Here is an 18,630-nt window from a genome sequence, read left to right as displayed (position 1 = left end):
TGAGGTTTGTACATGGCCATGCCCTAAATTGCGGTCGCAAACTGGCCGATTGCGCGTTTGCAAACGCAATTTAGGGTTGTACATATGGCCCCTGATTCAGTCCGTTTCTAAGGATCTGTTGCGAGAAGTGCAGACCTTTACACATCAAGTATGTTTACACTTGTGACTGCTCAAAGGCCAGTTGTTTGAGTGCCAGCTGGAACTCGATAGCTAAACCATCGATAGGTACCGAAGCACACGTCAGTAGTCCATACAGTGATGCTAAATCATGGTAAGTAAAATTAGAAAGACGAATATAGTCTGTGCTATTTCTTCTTCTTGTATACGTGGTGTTTATTTTCCAGTCTTGTTACACATAGCAAAGCAAAAGGGCAGACGGGAAAATAAACACCACGTATAAAAGAAGAAATACTACGGACTATATTTGACTTTTTAATTTTACTTGCCATGATTTAGCATCACTTTAAGGACTACTGGTGTGTGCTTCGGTACTTATTGTTTGTTTAGGTGCAGCCCAAGGGTTTTCTCCAGGGAGTGTTCCCTCTGGGTGGCTAGGGTCTAGTACAGCACCATAACTATCTGTTGTTTCTTAATATATCCAGGAACTTCTTCATTAGATGTGCATTTGTACCTGGAAGATCCACCTTTGTATTTAGGTGGTCACAACAGAGATCTCGATAGCTGTTTGTATATCCCTCCATTGCCACGGCTGTTGCCGTAGATCACTTTATAAGCACTGCTACAACAGGAGACCCAGGCTGTTGAAGGCCCCCCTCCCATTTTAGAAACCATATTGCGCAGTTTGCCCACCGCTTTGTTGCCTGTATGTCTTCCAGGTATACTTTTTTGTCTAGTAAAAGTGAGATCCATGCATGAGCCAGTTTAATTTGGCTAGCTGTAAAGTGCATATATGTTTTCCTGTTCGTCTGTTGCGGTGTTCACCTACATATGAGCCATGTAGGCACTTGTCCCAGTAAAGCGCTGGGGTCGACTCTTATTATCTAAAGTCAGTGGGGCAAGGGTACTTCTGATAGGTACTATGAATCAACAACTCACATACCCTCGAAGGGCAATCACTAAGTGAAGCAAACATTAGTGCCATATTCTTTACAATGTATAAATGGAAGGAAACAAATTGAAAACACAAATATAATTGTAGGAAAGTGTTGTTTAGAGTCACAAAATATGTTCTTAGAAGGGGGACTTTGCTGCGTTTTGGTTTGATATTTTGGCGAAATGACGTTAACCAGTGGCACCACAAAACAACTGGCAGACCAAGAAAAGAAAAAAATGAACTGGACACAAAAATAAAACAGGTGCTCGTGCAGTCTCCTCCTAACGGACTTTGGGTGAAGTAAAGTCATAAGAAATATCTAAACTCCATTTTCTGTGGTGGTTCTGTTGGCCAAAGTATAACGTTAGATTGGTTTTGGTTTTTCTGTTGTCTGGTGGTTTGACGTTTACAGCTGTATTGTTCTGAGTTGACATGCAATGTTTACACACCTACGTTATCTTTTTTTAACTGCATATAATAAAGAAAAGGGGAGGTATTTGATTTTAATTCTCATTAGGTGAAGAAAACCCGAAGACCAGGACCTTGATCTGATTTTTTACTTTTTTAAATAAAAAATTCTACCTGTGGAATACAAAAATCTGATTTTTGCAGCCACTCTTTGAGATCAAAATGAATCTTGCAGTGAAGTGACACGGAGAGCGTTTTTGCCAGCCTGCCTACTGGCACTCCTCCGATGGACTGCTCACTGTTGTCACTGATTTGTGCCAGCTGTTTGAAAGTGTGGCCTCTCTCGTGATTCCTTGAAACAGGGAGAAGCTTTTCCGGGGCTACTTTAGACGGTGGATTTGCGTCTCCCTTTTCTTCCCTCTCATCTTAAAGCTGTCTTTTAATTGTCTCACTGTTTGAACACTGGCAAAGTCCGGAGACTCCGAGGTAGGTTTCCTATGAGAGGGGGGGGGGGGGGGCATTTATACAAATATGCAGTAAGTGTGAAGGCAGAAGAGGAGATCAGAATCTGAAGGTGTGGCGGGAAAGAAAAGTCGAGGTAAAGAAGGAAGGGTGGAAATAAGGTGAAGGAGAGCAAGCTGTTCTCAGAGGAGTGAAAAAAGAGCAAGCGGAGGAGTGGAACGGGCTTAAAGGTGGTTAGGGGAGCAGAGGTAACAAGCATTGGAAAGCGAAAGTAATAGCGAGGACTGGACGCGCTGTGTGGCAAGCACGCGAGTGGTGCACGCGCAGCAGTGATTTGCGACAGCGCACGTGCACGCTCGCGTGCACTCAAGCTTTAGGCCACAGGCAGCACTTTAAAATTCCCACAAACAAAATGTTTCACCGAGCCAGTGCATATGCTGGGCTCAGCGAGACCTAAAAAGCAGTCAAGCGAGAATTTATTATATTGCTGGTGTCTTTAAAAGCAAACAAGCGTATGTTAAAAAATAATATAGGATCACCATTAAAACAATGGGAAAAAAATTAAATTACAGTCTGTACCTGTACCTGTACCTTGAGACTAGACTGCTGACCGGCCCTAAAATGGCGGCCACGGTTGTCTCAGTGGGCGTGGTGATTTGTTCCGCATAAACGACCAAGATTGAGGCAGACCAGGGAATCCTAACAGCTAAAGTGCAGTGTGCAAGGGGGTAAGGCATATTTCACCAAGCAGTTCCTTAGTGCAGATAATGCTAATATTATAAAGCAGTCAATCAAGCATTTCTAATATTGCTTATGTTTTTAAAAGCAAACAAGCATGCGCTCAAACATAATACAGGATCACCATTAAAACAATTTAGTATTTTTTTAATTGCAGGCTGTACCTGGAGGCACAATGAACAAAAGGGAATGAAAATGACCTTCATAGATTTGTGTACTCTTAGTTATTGCTCTGACTCCTGCACAACGCAGTTGGATACGCCTTGCTCTCATTCTAACCACCATGACATAATGCTCCCCACTTGTTAATGTAAAAAATACAATTTGTTGAAGAGCAGGCAGTTGTCCGCAGCAATACAAGCAAAAAGAAGCACAGTCCTATTTCCGTTATATAATGGGCTGCATTTAAAAAAAAGAAAGTTTACTTGATTGAAAGACTCACAGACATGGTGGTCTGCTGACCCTAGCATACCACTATCCCTGCGCTTGCTCCTAGACGTTGAGTTTCGCAATTTGAAACCTACCTCATTAATATTCATGAGGTAGGTCGGTTATGAAAAATCCTTCTAGGCCACAAAAATCTTTACTGATCATAAAAATCCTAGTCTCAATTTGCGACCAGTATTTTGCAACCAAATAATCGTACATCTGGCCCAAAATTCTGTCACTCAGGGTTTTGATATTGCCCTTGCAAATGTCTCTATTTGTGCACCTAGCTGATTATAGGTGTGCAAATAACTTTGTGAATTAGCCATGTCAGAAATGCTGGCATTCAGCCCAACTATTGAGCCACTAAAGCTGCAACAAATGATTTTCTGGGCATACCAAATCATTTTGGTGGCCAAGGAGTGTCTTATCAAATTCATCTACTGGATACATCAGTACCGCAGCAAAGAACAGTCAACAGACTGCCCCTTTGCCAGATGGTTTTGCCAGGGATCCGAGCCTTGCCACCCCTCATCCTGGCAACAGAGCCCAGAAGGACAGTTGCATTCTTATAGCCAACAGATTAGAAACAACCCTACCAGCAACCAGAAAACTGCTTAAGACATGTAGCTGTGCTTCGCTGGGGCATTGTATGGTTATGTAAATTCATATCTAACATGTATACCCCACAATAATATTAGGACCATTATACCCAGCAGACAGCAGCCATTTGAAACTTATACCTCCTATATTTGCATGACATGACTGCTACGAGGGTTGTTCATCACCAGTAATGTACAGCCAAAAACAAAATAGACATCACCAATTGAGCAGACCTAGAATAAGTGAAGAGATCTCTCACATACTATTAGACAATTTGGAGGACTTTAATCTAGTCTGCCACTGCAGGTCCCAAATATATTTTTTCTTTTTTTTAACTCTTTTTATTGAAAAAGTAGCATGTTAAATATCAGAGTCCCAAATATCTATACACTGGGACTACTTCTTTACATCTCACAATTGCACTCAGATCTGGGATGACAGTAGAAATGTCCATCCCAACAGATCTCTTCACTTGTCTCTCCTCCCTCCAACCATGCAGGCTCAGGACCTCGACTATACACACAGTCTCAGATTCGACAACCCAGTGCAGTAACCAGCTACGCCGACTACACCATAAGATATACCATGAAGGGACCGCCAGAGCTGTTCAAAACTAGCAGCGTGCTGTAAAACCATCACAGTGCGCTTGTCTCACACTTCATCCACCACACTGCTACGCGCTGCGTCCCGTCACACGATCACCAGACCCCGGTGGTCATCACGCACGACATGGAAACACTTCACACATAGGATCAAATCAGAAACAATACCCTTTCAACCACACTCGCTACATGGCGTAGCATGCTACATGTAGGCAAGCGCTTTAGTGCTGCACATAGGGGTAGGAAGCGTTATATAAATGATGCAGCACAGATGAAAACAGTGCAGAATCAGGCCATTGACAATGGGTTTGATGCATAGTTTATTTTACAATAAAAAAAAGTTTAACAGCTTGTAATGGAACATTCTGACTACCTCCAAAACATTTTTAAAATCACATATCATATGCCACTCTAGCAGAGTGACGAGAGGTGGTGGGGGCGACTGTACAGTTCAGCGTCTGTGGACAGAGGCGGTGCCTACGAGAAGTTGTGCCACAGTGAGGCTCGCAAGCTTGAAGTGCCAGGGACTGCAGTGCCAGTGCCCGCCGACAGAGGCTTCCAAGAGCAGACATCTGCTCAACCCCCAGGGGAAGCAGCACAAGACCAACCCCACCCATGCGGACGTCTCCTGCGAGAAGCGGCGTCTTTGGAAAGGGGGGCCGCCCACAGCCTTGCGGGTCCTAGCTCCCTGTCTCCAGCTACCAATCAGGGAAGTTTCTTCAATTGTGAGCCGAGGGGCGGCCGCTCATTGGACAATGGATCCGAGGGGACAGCAGACGGCCGCGCATTAGACTATTACGGGAACATGGAAGACTGTGTGATAGATTCGAATGATGGAAAGAAGAGTGGGTGGGTGGATGGATGGGCGAAGGGTGGACGGGCGATGGATGATTTCAGATGAATAATAAATTAATCAAAAGGAATGAACATAGAACTGTTGGAAAAGGGAAGTGCGTAGCTAATTAAATGGGAGATTGACCTTTAGCAATGAAATGGTGGATGTATGGATGGAAAGGTGGATGGATTGATGGGGAGGTGGAAGGAAGGACGCATAGATTAATGGATGGGTGGGTTGGTGGGGGCGGGTATGGATGGATTGAGATGGATGATAAATTAACTGATTGGAGTGAACATGGAACTGTGGGAAAAGTAAGGCAAACAATTAGGTAATTAAATTGGAAAGACTAAGCGTGATGGATGGATGGATGGATGAATGGATGGATGAAAGTATGGGTGATGGATGGAAGGAAGGAAGAAAGATGGATGATGGAAAGAAGGATGATGGATGGATGGATGGAGGGATGGATGGATGGATTATTGTGTGTTTGGGCTGTTAAATTGAGGGATTTTAACAGATGAATGAAAAGAGGTGAGAAAAGGCGAATGGCAAGAGAATAAGTAAACCAATAAACAGAAGGAAGCCAGAGAATGCATGGTGGTCTAGTTAAATGGACCGACGAGGAGATCCCGAGATGAATGGTGGAATGTCTCTATCGACATGATAGATGAATACATGAAGAGGTGGGAAGCGGCATCTCTCCCAACTGAGATCTTACCAGAAACAGATTGGATGAATCTGATGCAAATCAGCTTCTAAGCAAATACCGAGAAGGCGGAACAGAAGGCTAAAGCACATTTTAGATGAGACCCCTGAGCCCAGAACACTTTAACCCTTAAAAGAACATTTGATGGATTCCAAGCCTTGATTTAAGAAAGCAGGGTAGCAATATGACTTGGCTTGAGCGGCCACTGGCTATCTCCGGGATACGAGACCGTGTCTCTTTCAGAGGGCAGCTCCATCCACACAGACAGGTCCTTGTACTGGTGTGAAGGGAGGCAGATACCGCTCATGAGTAGGAAAAGACTGAAGAGACTTTGGGGGAAGCAGGCGTGATAGCACATCTAGCACAGAAGGAACATTTAGCTGCCTGTGCCATGAATGCAGGAAGGATTTCCAGAACAGGGCTTCACTGTTCGCCTGTCCAGACTTGGGCAGTAGCCAGACCCAAAAGCCGCTCTCCCTGTGCCTTCTGAGGCATCTGGGATGGTATCCTCAAAGCCTAGCCGTTCATCGGAGATAAAGAGAGATCACTGCACATGAAGAATGTATTTCCTGTCGATATATTGTGTAACTTGACTATCAAAGGTTGCAATTCTCCAAGTCATCGGCATGTCTTGGGGCAGTATGCCTTTGACCAGGCTTTCCTGCCAGATTAAGGTCCTAAGCCATGGGAAGACTCCTCATCAGGTTTTATAAATACCCTGACAACCAACAAGGTTCTCACACCTTTCTTGAGCTCATTAGCCAAGGGATGCCTCAAGCCTTTACCAGAACAGCAGAAATCTGTCACAGGAACCATGAACCATAACAATTATTTCAGTCTTTTTAAAAGGGAGGGTATGTTGGGTCTGTCCCAGGGCAATGATCCATTCCATGCTACATATCTCTCCTCGTGTTTGGATGGTAGTGCACCCCCCCCCCCGAGGAAGCTTTGAAGAACAATTTATAATTGGGAAATCCAGAAACAGAAAGTGCTTACTTTGCAAAGATCTACACTTGTCTGTCTTGTCTGTTCAGGGACTACAACTCTTTCATTCCTGATTCTTCTTCCACTATAGTTCACCTGTCACCTGAACCCTGAAAAAACCTGCTTGCATGGACACTTGTTCTCGACGATGAACTGTCACGTCTGCAAACTTTCCCCATAAACTGTAAGCTCTCTGTGAAACGCTTCACTAACGTTTAGTTGTGCATGCACAATGGCAGTGGTGTTAACCGCAGTAGCCAACCTGTATCCCACAGCCTGGCCCAGAAAACATGCCAATACTGCGGGTCATAGGATGTCCCCTTTAAAAATGTTATTTCCAAAGTTTGAAGGCTCCACAGCGGTAACCTACCTCACCAACACCCTGCAAGATGTTTCCTGATGAGCTGCCAGCCCAGTCCTGGTCTGAGTGATTGGGTGCCAACCCCCAACAAATGCTGAGTCTGGCCCGGTCGCAGTTTCCTTGAGTGGTGCATCTATTTAATAGTCATAGATACATAGATATCGACGTCACACTTATCTCTTGATCCTATTCAGTCCCTAGTTTACCACTGTAGACCTTGTTTCACATTTCTGGTTTTATGCTGTGGTTAATCATCTCTGTCCATCCCAGCGGTATTTAGTTTCTTATTTTGTCCCCACCACTCCTGTTGGCAGATATTTTCTTTAAAGTGGAGCTTCTATACACCTGACTATCTTGAGGTCGAGTTCCTGGCTGGTGAGCATGCTTCGCAGAGGTGGTACAATTCTGTCATTTAATGCTGTAAACTAGACGTAGAAAGCGTTACATCTCCTTTAGGCCATGCACAGACCGGTTGGATGTAAAGAACAGGTCTGTCAATAGGAAGCTATAGAAAAATACCTTTATTGGCTGAAGATGAACACGCTTTGCATTGCATTGATATGTGCCTTTCCCCCTTACACACTCTTTGCAACAACCCTACAATCATAATATAACCAACCCCGCCCCTGCCTACCAACAATGGCAGACAGGCCTTGGCTCTTCAGCTTTGGGAAATGCGTCTCGTCCGGTGGATTTTGTATCCACAGGAGGGCACACATTCCTTCTACCTTGTAGCAGTATTTCAATGCACGCCCCGCGCAAACACCTGCACATGTGTACACATGGCCCAAAGTCACGAAGATTTATTTGGCATCAGAGGATCTTCACTGAAGTTATGAACACGTGATCAGTCCCATCGATGTGTGATCAAGGGATCTTTGGCTATTCTGTGTTTATGAATTTAATAAAGGTATCCTTAACAGAGCTAGCAATTCTTCTCTTCTCTGTCAATGGTTCTTTGTTAATTATCATAAACACGAAATTGTCCAGGACCCCCACCCTGGAACAGGACCATTCAAGTGTTTCTGACTGAAATGAAAACTCTTATGATGCAGAACTAGGATTGCACGTAAATAGCTCTTTCTTCTCGAGCATTTCACGAGCTGTCCAATGACCTTTTTTTAACATAATGTGGACTGGAGCGAGTCTTCAGAAAGCCGGGTCATCTTCAGGATACTGCTAGTGTTGTCGTAAATTCCTTTGACCATAACTTCAAGAAGTGTTTTGTGCATTTTTATATTAAATTTCATTCACAAAGAGCATCTTCAAGATTTTCTAGGGCCATCTTAGCAAATTTCTTTGCAGAAATGCATTTTCAAGATAGTGTTTGGGACAAGTGTGTGGGTCATTTCAGCAAATTCCTCTCACTCTGGAGTTTCCTCTAGCTAGCTCTTGAACAATCATATCAAGATCCATTTGCAAAGGACCATCTTATTGATCTTGGTGGTTTCGAGTCGCCCAGAGAAATATCAAAGTTGCCCCCGCCCTGCCAGATCCTCTGCAGTGTACTTCATCGTTCTTGGGTCAAAAGCATATCAGGAGGGTGGAAAGGGGACCATATGGTTGATGGCGTGCTATCATGAGGTTTACTTCTAGAGGCAGTAGCCCATGAGGTCTGCATTTGTACTCACTATGACCCAAGACATGCCCTTTTCAGAGGGACTGTTCCTTTCTTTGTGCTGGAATTCCATGAATACTGTCCAAGAAATGGAAATTGTTTACAATGCTCAGAGTTTGCGTTACCACCTCATACCTAGTTTGTTTTTTTATATTTTGCAGAACATTGACACCCATTTGATAGGCGTGAATACATTCTATAAATCTCTATAATACAAATAAAGGAAGGTTTATCTCTGAGATATTCAATGCATCTTCTAAGGTGATCTACTGCCAGCCCTTCACATTTTCGTACACAGGATTTATGTTGACTTTCGAGAAACTCCGCCCTCCACATTTGCCCTGAGGCCTGAGAACAGGAATGGACAGAGACAAAAAACACAACAGCTTTCTCCTTTTACATCTAGTGTACAAACAGAACCCAGGATTTTGAGACCAGCACCATACCTCTGGCATCCAGAATGGAAGGGTGCATCTTAAAATGCTAGATTTAAATCGAATCTCTGGGATACATATACATATATACATGGCTGTACCTATTGCATTATTTAATATATAAACATCCATTTATAGAGAATATACTAGGGGTAAACACCTATTATGGCCCTAAGTAAGATGCCTATGTGCACCACCAAATGCTCCAAACTTGCTTCTTGCCCTGTGCACCTTGGTGACACCAGTCATGCGGTAAACTGCACCATGCTAGAAACAATACATATATGATAGCATTGAATGATTCTGATGACGTCATAACGAACAGAACCACAGGTCGAGACGTTTGCACTGGTCACCAGAATCATGAGATGGCACTGTAGGACCATACCAGAAGAAAATAACCATTATATATTTTATATTACATGATGTATGTTTGTGTCTTTCCACATTTACCAGTGTGTGTACAGGAAGGCCGAGATCGAGTCTGTGGGTCAGCCACTTTGAGAACTTGTTGATATCTTGCTGTCAGTGAGTTCCAACCTTCGAAAGGTTTGCAATTTGGCTGGCATATCGACACCACAAGGGGGCTCGCTGTTCCCGTAGTCCGCTTAAAACAAAATCTATGCCTTAGAACTGAAGAAAAGCTAGTTTAAATGAAAAAGGATAACCACAAAAAGGGGCAGCAGTCTTTCGTAGGTTCTCTGTCATGCCATGAAGTGTCATACATGTGTCAGAGATCAGAGATATCCGGCTTCCAGCCTTCTGAAATATTTCTATAGATAGGTAGGTGGACGGACAGACACACTAATGGATGGATGGATGGAGAATGCATGGGCAAATAGTTTAGAAATGGGTAGAAAGGGGAAAAAAGAAAGTAGAGAGAAAGGGACAGAGTAAACTGGAGATAAATAGATATGCTGGAGGCAGAGAGAGGGAAGAGTGAGAGATACAGAGAAGTGGAAAGAGGGGAAAGAGAAAAGAAGATAAAGATAGCTAGGTGAAGGGGTAGATAGAAGGGTTGGACAGGTAGGCGGGGTGATAGGGATTGATAAAGAGGTAAGTAGGCAGAATAAATGTTTCCACCCTTAAATGAAGAAGGCCTTGAAGCCTCAAGGGACGGTTCAGTGGTTCTTAAGTGAACAGATGGCATTATTTAGAAAACTGGGGTGAGGACTGGGTAGAGATATGCAATATGGAGACAGGGAAAGGCTCCAAGCTGGATTGAGTGGTTTCTCCAGTGCTGGAATTATGCAGGCGACACTGAAGAATTAGAGACGGAGGAGACCTCTGTTCGAGAAGAAGTAGACAGTTCGGATCCATCATCCACCTTCTTTCCAAAGAGTTGATAAATGCAGTTACGGAACTGGAGGAGGAGAAAAAGGGAGTACCGCATAAGTTAGTACTTGAGCGGAAGCATCTATGTAATTGCAAATTGGTGTCACGTGGGAAGGTGGTGATGATTTAAATATTTGTCCTTTCATTAATACACTCGTTTTTTGTGATTTTGAGAAAAACTTTGGGTCTTTTTACTCATCTTCTTTTTTATGATCACAGTATTTAGTCCTGCTGAGAGCTTCAAACATTTGCTTTAATCAGAAAGTCAACATCATTTGAGGACTGTTTGCCTCCTGCTGCTAGGTGTTTCGTTCAAACAGATTTGGTTCATGCCACCCCATCTGCCCCATCCTCAGCCCTGCCCCAATCCCACAGAGAGATCCCATGCGGGGCCCCACTCACCTGACGGTTCATGAACACGTAGATAATGGGGTTGTAGATGGTGGCGCTCTTAGCGAAAAAGGCAGGTAAGGAGGCGGCCAGCGGGTGGAAGGCATAGCCGGGGTTGGCAGCAGCGAAGCATGCAAAGAAAGTGTATGGGCCCCAGCAGAAAATGTAAGCTATGATCATGACCACTACCATTCGGGACACCTCTCGCTCAGCCTTCTGAGTTGATTCTGACTCTTTTTGCTGCATGGCGACCTGTTGATGAATACAACCATCACTGTATTAATCAATCTCAGCTCTTTGTTAAGCCATCACATTTCTTGTACATAAACACAGACCTCAATGTCAACTCTATAAGACACGGACATGCTGCTTGCCACTGTGTGGCTCAACTCAGCCTGCCCCTTTTGTGTCTTTTGGAAAGTATCACATGCAAACTCCTCTTTCTATGCTGTTAGTAAGGCTTCTTCTATGTGATGACATAGAAGACATATATGCACCAGTTGCCATTTATCCATTAGGCTGAAATATCTGAGGAACCCTCTGAACTTTCCAGTAATGGATCTGAGAAATACCAGGCTCCCTTCCCAATCTTTGGTATTATCCATTTTCAACAAACTCTCACCCCACATCAAATTATGTTTAATCCATACAACAACGGGGCACTTTGTATTGCCCTGACAGGAAAGACAGCATTGCCCTGAAAGGAAAATATGTATTGCCCTGAGTGGGAAGACTATATTGACCTAAAAGAGAAGACAGTTTTGCCAGGAAAAGGTAGACCTGGTTCACAAGATATTACTATGTTCCAAACTCCCTTCCTCACTGACTGTCTCCATGGACACAAACCTACAAATGTAACAGAAGTCTACTGTCTTCTAACGGCACCTTGTTAACAGTCCTTGACGTTGGAAAATCCAGACTTCGAGGTAGACACTTTCCTATCTTGGGCTCACAGGCTTTAAATGCTACTACTAAATCTGGAACCTAATTTTCTGAATGGATGCATTCCATTAAAACAAGTCACTTTCAGCAGAAGTCAGGGCTCAGCTTTTCCATGCTTGCCCCCAATCTGTACGTATCACTGCAGAGAAAAAACAAGTTACTTACCTGTATACTGTGGTTCTCCAGTATTGACATCTTTCATAGATTCACATGCTTGAATATTCCCTGTCGTCGAGGTGGGAGTCCCACGGTGTGTATAACTAGTAGTCTAAAGCAAAGCCTCATACAATAAAACCAAAACCATTACAGGTAGAACCAAACTTCAGCCAATCAGATGGCAGCTTCTGAATCATTCCTCTCCCTCAGATCCACCATATCTCAGATTTCAGAGCACAAGTGTGCAAAATATACTGGCAGTCGCCAGTAGGTAGTTATAGTTAGGAACAAGTGTTTTTTGACTTGCCTATATCTTTGATGAATCCTCATGAAACTAGCCCAAAAAAGTGTGCTGATGATTCTTGTTGCGCATGGCAAGTTTTGGGGCGATTTATCATGCGGGGCTGAGAAAAAGGGGGGGGTAAGGGGGGCAAAAAGCATGTTTCCCATGTTAAGTCCCATAGACTCTTTAGATATGGCTGCAGCCCGAACCCCTGGACAGAATTACACCACATTTGGCAGGAAGCTAGTTTTTGGTCTGCAGACTGTGCTTTTTGTTATTTGGTGTAAATACGTTCAGTAGTTTCTGAGCTATTAAAGGAAATCCAAATTTGTACATCTGTAGCCGCAACTATTTGCGAATAATAACGAGCTTGTACAGAGATCTACAGAGCTCTGATTGGCTGCTAACACTTCAACCAGGAAGTGTTGGCAGCCATATAGGGACTCAGCTTCAGCCGAGTCCCAAAAATAAATGCAGAAAAAAGAAAAGGGGCAGGGTAGTAATACCCTTACCCCAGTGGTTCCCAAAGTGTGCGCCGTGGCACCCCGGTGCGCCGCGATTAGAAGCCAGGGGCGCTGCGCAGGATGTGGAAGATTGCAGCCGCAGCGCAACACTCGTTGTAACAGACTCCGATGCAGTACCAAAGCTCAGATACCCAGCAGCATTGGAGAAGCACAGCGGGATGGCAACCCTCACACCTTCAGCCCTTCATGAGCTGTTAAGAGGTGTTTGAAGGTGACTGAGAGGGAGGGGCTGCAGCTTCAGGCGTAGGGGCATCTTTTCAGATGCAAACAACCCTGAATGCGTCATGTGTCATGTCTCTGCAATTTAGAGGGGCCTCACACATTCCCTTTCTGCCCAGGGCCCCAAAAATCGTAGAACAGGCCCTGTTTACACCGAGGCAGCACGTGGTTCTCTCCACAGAGCTTAATTCCTGTTACTAAATTGTAAGCAAACCTCGGTTCTTCAAACATGCAGTCTATAATGTAATAAAATAAAGACATGGCACAATCGCACCCACACTGATTAACAAAGTATGGAGGACAATCAGTTAAATCAGTTCTCTTGGAGCATCTCCTTTAAGTACTGTACATCACAGTGGGGGATGGCAAAACTAACATTTTTGAAAGAGAGCCTGTCGTCTCGTTGTCTTGTCCAGGAGGGGGTGAGGAGCCCTACCCCACCCTGGAAGAGACCAAGATGATACTAGAATACTGCATGCCCACCCCTGTGCCCACCCTGGTGGATCCTGTTCCCCCTCATGTGATGGCTCCTGCCCCCCCCCAGTGATGGCTTCTGTCCCCCCATGTGGTGGCTCCTGCCCACCCCCAAAACCTGTGATGGCTCCTGTCCCCCCCCTATGGTGGATCCTGTCTCCGCCCTGGGAGGTTTCTGTCCCAGTCCTGGAATGGTTCCTGCAGCGAGGGTGAAGTTCTTGATGGGCCTCTTCTTAAAAAGGCTCAGCTCAAAATTAATATGAAAAGGTGAGCGAGTGAGTAAGTGAAGGGATGGGTGGATGGCTGGATGAATTAGTGAAAGGGTGAATGGATGAATGAAAGATTGAATAGATGGAGAATGAGAGAGGATGGGTGGATTGATGAGTGAATGGAAGGATGGATGAGAGAAAAGGTAAACAGCTGGATGTATGGGTCGAAGGGTTGCTGGATGGGTAAAAGGGTGGATGGATGAGTGAAAGGATGGATGCATGAAAAGGTGGATGATGAGTGAGTAAGTGGGAGGATGGATGAGTGAAATTATGGATGGATTGATGAATTGATAAGTGCAAGGGTGAATGGATGGATGAGTGAAAAGGTGGATGTAAGGATGGATGGGTGAGTGAAAGGGAGGGTAGGTGGACAAAAGGATGAATAGATGAGTGAAGGAGTGAAAGGATAAATGGATGAGAGAAAGGATGGATGAGTGATAGGGTCAATGGATGGATTAATGAGTGGATGAGTAGATGGGTGGTGGGTGGATGGATGGAAGGATGGCTAAGTGAAAGAGTCGATGTAGAGAGAAAAGGAGGATGGATAGATGACTGAAAGGGTGGATGGGTGGAAGGATGAGTGACTGGATGGATGGGTAGAAGAGTGGATGGATGAGTGTACAGATGGATAGGGTGAAAGGGTGGATGGATGGATAATGGATGGATGGGTGAAAGGATGGATGAAGGGATGGATGAGTGAAATGATAGATGGAAGGATACATGATGGATAGGTTTGCAAATGGTTGAATATGTTTGGATATGGCTGGGCTTACTTATATACTACTGCGCGACCTCCTCTGATGTGTCTGTAAAACTTACCTATTGTCCTGACACCTGCCTTTTAGAACTGCACCGGCAGGACCCAGCACACTTAAAACACTGGGTAGAGGGGATCTGGTGAGCCATCTTGGGTTCATCAGAGCCCACCCCATGTAAACTTCTTGTAACGCCACAGAGCTCCTTGAGCCTTTCTCTAGCAATTGAGATGTACTTTATAAGATCTTTGTGATTGCAAATAAAGTTTTATGATGGTGATGGCTACTCTCTGAATCCTTCATCACGTCTAGGCTTGATTCTTCATGTAGACCAGTGGTTCCCAAACTGTGCGCCGCGGCACCCCGGTGCGCCGGTAAAAAAATGGTGGGGAGCCACGGCCAACTGCCAATTAGGTCAAGGGAGCCATGGGTCAAAAAGTTTGGGAACCACTGCCTTACCCTCTAGCTCTGGTGCTGGAGTCCCAGAGGAACTCCGCCAGGGCTAAAAAACATTTTGAAAAAAAAATTTTGCCATAAATTCGCAAATTTGCAGAAAAAAACGAGCGCAGGCTCCCGTGCTTGTTTTGAAATAGACCCGCTGGTGGGCCTGGTCCTTGGGACATTTTATTTAAAAAAAGGAGGGGGTTGCACGGGGCTCTCCATCCTGAGGCTCTTTGAGCTCGGTGGACCATCACCTCCCCGGGGCTTTATTTAAAATTGCAGGGTGGCCACACTAACCCCCCTCCATGGGCTCAAATGAGCCCCATGGACCACCACCTCCCTGGGGCTTTAATTAATAAATGGAGGGTGGCCGTGTGGACCCCCCTTCTGGGGCTGATTGAAGCCCAGGGGACCACCACCTCCCCGGGGCTTTATGAAATAAAAGGAGGGGGGCCGCGCGGACCCCCTTTATTGCCTGCAAGAACCCCAGGGACCACCAGCTCCCTGGAGCTTTTTTTATGTTTTACAAGCAGGGGGGCCATGTGGTCCCTTTCCCGGGCCTTTCTTGGCCCTGGGGACCACCACCTTCCCGGGGCAGGCCCTTAAAATTGAAAGAGGGGCCAATGCGGCCCCCCTCCTGGAGCCATATATGGCCCTGGGGAACGCCACCCCCAGGGCGGGCTCCTGCTATGTTCCGCGGTGCCCACCCTCGGGATATAGTTGTTTGCTCTGACTTGATGGGAGCTTCGGCCAAGTCACAGCAAACACGAACTCTGCTCCCAACAAGCGGGAGCTGTAAAAGTGCTCCAGCTTGCTGGGAGCGGAGATTATGTCTGTTTTCCTGCCCGCTACCAAGCAGGCGAAAAGATTGCTCTTTCAGTCAGGACACTGCATATTCAGCAGCTCCGTTTGTGTGAGAGCAATGTCGTCTCCTGCAGGAGGCCGGGAGCTAGCACGGACCGCAGGGGGATTCAGGCTCTCCCATGGTCTCCAACGGTGTTGACTGGGAGCCCTGAGTGGGCTCCAGGGCACCCAACAATTTGAGGCAAAGCCCCAGGAAATGGGGCCTCTACGGCTAAAATCGGCCGGGGGAGGGTGGCCACACGGCCCCCCACTGAATTAAGGCCTGGCCCCGGGGGACGGGGTTCTCATCGCTGAAATCAGTCAAGGAGGTGGGCCTCACAGCCCCCCTCCCCTGTTGTTTCGTGTCTAGTTATTTGTGGGAAGCAGCTCACTTACCCCCACAGTGATATCACTGACTATGTCACAAGTGATGTAATATGCGAGGTCATAAGCAGTGCATTACGGGACATATGTTATACATAGCTCAGGTAACTATATCTGCTGAATTTCTCTGGTTTTATAGTAGTGAAATCTGAGCCTAACTATAACGTCCCTGTAACCTTTGTTTATTTCAGTGAATATATATATATATATCCGCCAACACAAAGCTCCCTTTGAGAAGATGCCACACACAAAAAGCGACTTTAACACCTTTAATTCTGAGGCATAGGTAAGTCCAGTTCCCCTTTTCCGCATCCAAGTAAAAGCCATACACGTTTCAGACTTCAAACAGTCCTTGTTCACCGGAGATAACAGAAACGGCAATCGTGTGTAAAACACCTGCTCCTAATCCTTTAACCACACCCTGATGAGCGTTCACTGGGTAACAGCGCATTCTGGTCTTTGCAGTTCCCACAAACTAAATAATGTCCCCAGTGGGTGCTGTCATACTTTCTGTAAACAGTCTTACCCATGTGGGTGGATGTGGGTGGAAGATACTGTAACTACCCACTTAGGCAAGCACTCAGAAGCGGAGTCGCTGTCCCTAGCGGCTTGGAAATCCAAAACGCCACAGGTCTGCAATAGCAGCAGGGCACCTTCGCGACTAGGGCAGCCGCAAATCAATCCGCCAAAACAAAGTTCCCTTTGAGAAGATGCCACACACAAAAAGCGACTTTAACACCTTTAATTCTGAGGCATAGGTAAGTCCAGTTCCCCTTTTCTGCATTCAAGTAAAAGCCAAACGCGTTTCAGACTTCAAACAGTCCTTGTTCACTGGCGATAACAGAAACGGCAATCATGTGTGGAACACCTGCTCCTAATCTTATAACCCCGCCTTGATGAGCGTTCACTGGGTAAAAGCCTCTAAGCATTCTGGTCTTTGCAGTTCCCGTAAACGAAATAATGTCCCCAGTGGGTGCTGTCATACTTTCTGTAAACAGTCTTACCCATGTGGGTGGATGTGGGTGGAAGATACTGGAACTACCCACTTAGGCAAGCACTCAGAAGTGGAGTTGCTGTCCCTAGCACCTCGGAAATCCAAAACGCCACAGGTCTGCAATAGCAGCGGGGTACCTTCGTGACTAGGGCAGCCGCAAATCAATCCACCGAAACAAAGTTCCCTTTGAGAGGATGCCACACACAAAAAGCGACTTTAACACCTTTAATTCTGAGGCATAGGTAAGTCCAGTTCCCCTTTTCCGCACCCAAGTAAAAGCCATACGCGTTTCAGACTTCAAACAGTCTTTGTTCACTGGCGATAACAGAAATGGCAATCGTGTGTGGAACACCTGCTCCTATATATATATATATATATATATATATACGTATTTACTCACATACACTCGTCGCTTCCTCCTCGAGTGATCGCTCCCCTGCCTGCGCTCTCTGTGCAACGTGGTATCGTTATTTCAAAGCTGCACTGTTTGGCGATTTTAAAGCGTGTGCATTTCTTTGCCATTACTCGCTCATTTTAAGTAGACCTGTGCATTGTTTGTGTGAGCCCCCGGCGCCCTGCTCTGCCCTCCCCTCCATTTTGAGCTTGTTGTTGTTGTTGTGCTCCGTCCCTTGAGCCCGCCACGCCTCCCAGCTGAGCCGCCCTCCCACTAGCATTAAAGCGCGTCCTCTGACCACGCAGCGCTGTGATTCACTCGTCGCTTCCTCCTCTAGTGATCGCTCCCCTGCCTGCGCTCTCTGTGCAACGTGGTATCGTTATTTCAAAGCTGCACTGTTTGGCGATTTTAAAGCGTGTGCATTTCTTTGCCATTACTCGCTCATTTTAAGTAGACCTGTGCATTGTTTGTGTGAGCCCCCGGCGCCCTGCTCTGCCCTCCCCTCCATTTTGAGCTTGTTGTTGTTGTTGTGCTCCGTCCCTTGAGCCCGCCACGCCTCCCAGCTGAGCCGCCCTCGCCCCTCCCCCTCCACTCTCCATATATGACAGTAGTTCCCACGCGCAGCGTTTACGCGCAGCGCCCGCGCCCAACCCGCGCCGAAGGTGCGCCAAAGGTAAGCCCGTCTACGCCCGTCCGCGCCTGGACCGCGCCCAGCGCCAGACCCCCTGCCCCTCGCGCTGCGCTGCCCTCCCGCATCACCTACGATGCCGCCACCCTCCTAGCCCTCAACCCCGGTCGCGCCCCCAACTGCGTCCAAGCCGCTCCTGGACACACTCATGGACCTTTCTCCTGCTACTCCTGCAAATTCAGCGGCACCGACAACATCTCCGCTACGACCACACCACAGATTCCCGACCCCAACCACCTACAATGCATCCTTCTCAACACCCGCTCGGTCCACAGGCACACCATTGACCTATGGAACCTACTAGA

The 18,630-nt window shown here is 46.1% G+C and overlaps 1 protein-coding gene across 1 annotated transcript in view; it reads right to left on the bottom strand.

The window, feature by feature from the left end:
- Positions 1-4,589: 4,589 nt before the first annotated feature.
- Positions 4,590-18,630, bottom strand: part of LOC146797106 (red-sensitive opsin) — a 68,520-nt gene continuing 54,479 nt past the window's right edge. Inside the window, exons 5-6 of the mRNA XM_085629747.1 lie at positions 10,972-11,211; positions 4,590-10,597 (exon numbers count right to left, since the gene is read on the bottom strand). Coding sequence (XP_085485873.1) covers positions 10,481-10,597; positions 10,972-11,211 — 357 coding nt within the window. The 3' untranslated portion in view covers positions 4,590-10,480. The remainder of the gene's footprint in view (positions 10,598-10,971; positions 11,212-18,630) is intronic.

The sequence above is a fragment of the Triturus cristatus genome, chromosome 10 (genome assembly GCF_964204655.1).
Source record: "Triturus cristatus chromosome 10, aTriCri1.1, whole genome shotgun sequence".
Lineage (NCBI taxonomy): Eukaryota > Metazoa > Chordata > Amphibia > Caudata > Salamandridae > Triturus > Triturus cristatus.
Note: the sequence above shows the minus strand (reverse complement) of the source record. Positions and strands in the feature narration are given on the sequence as shown.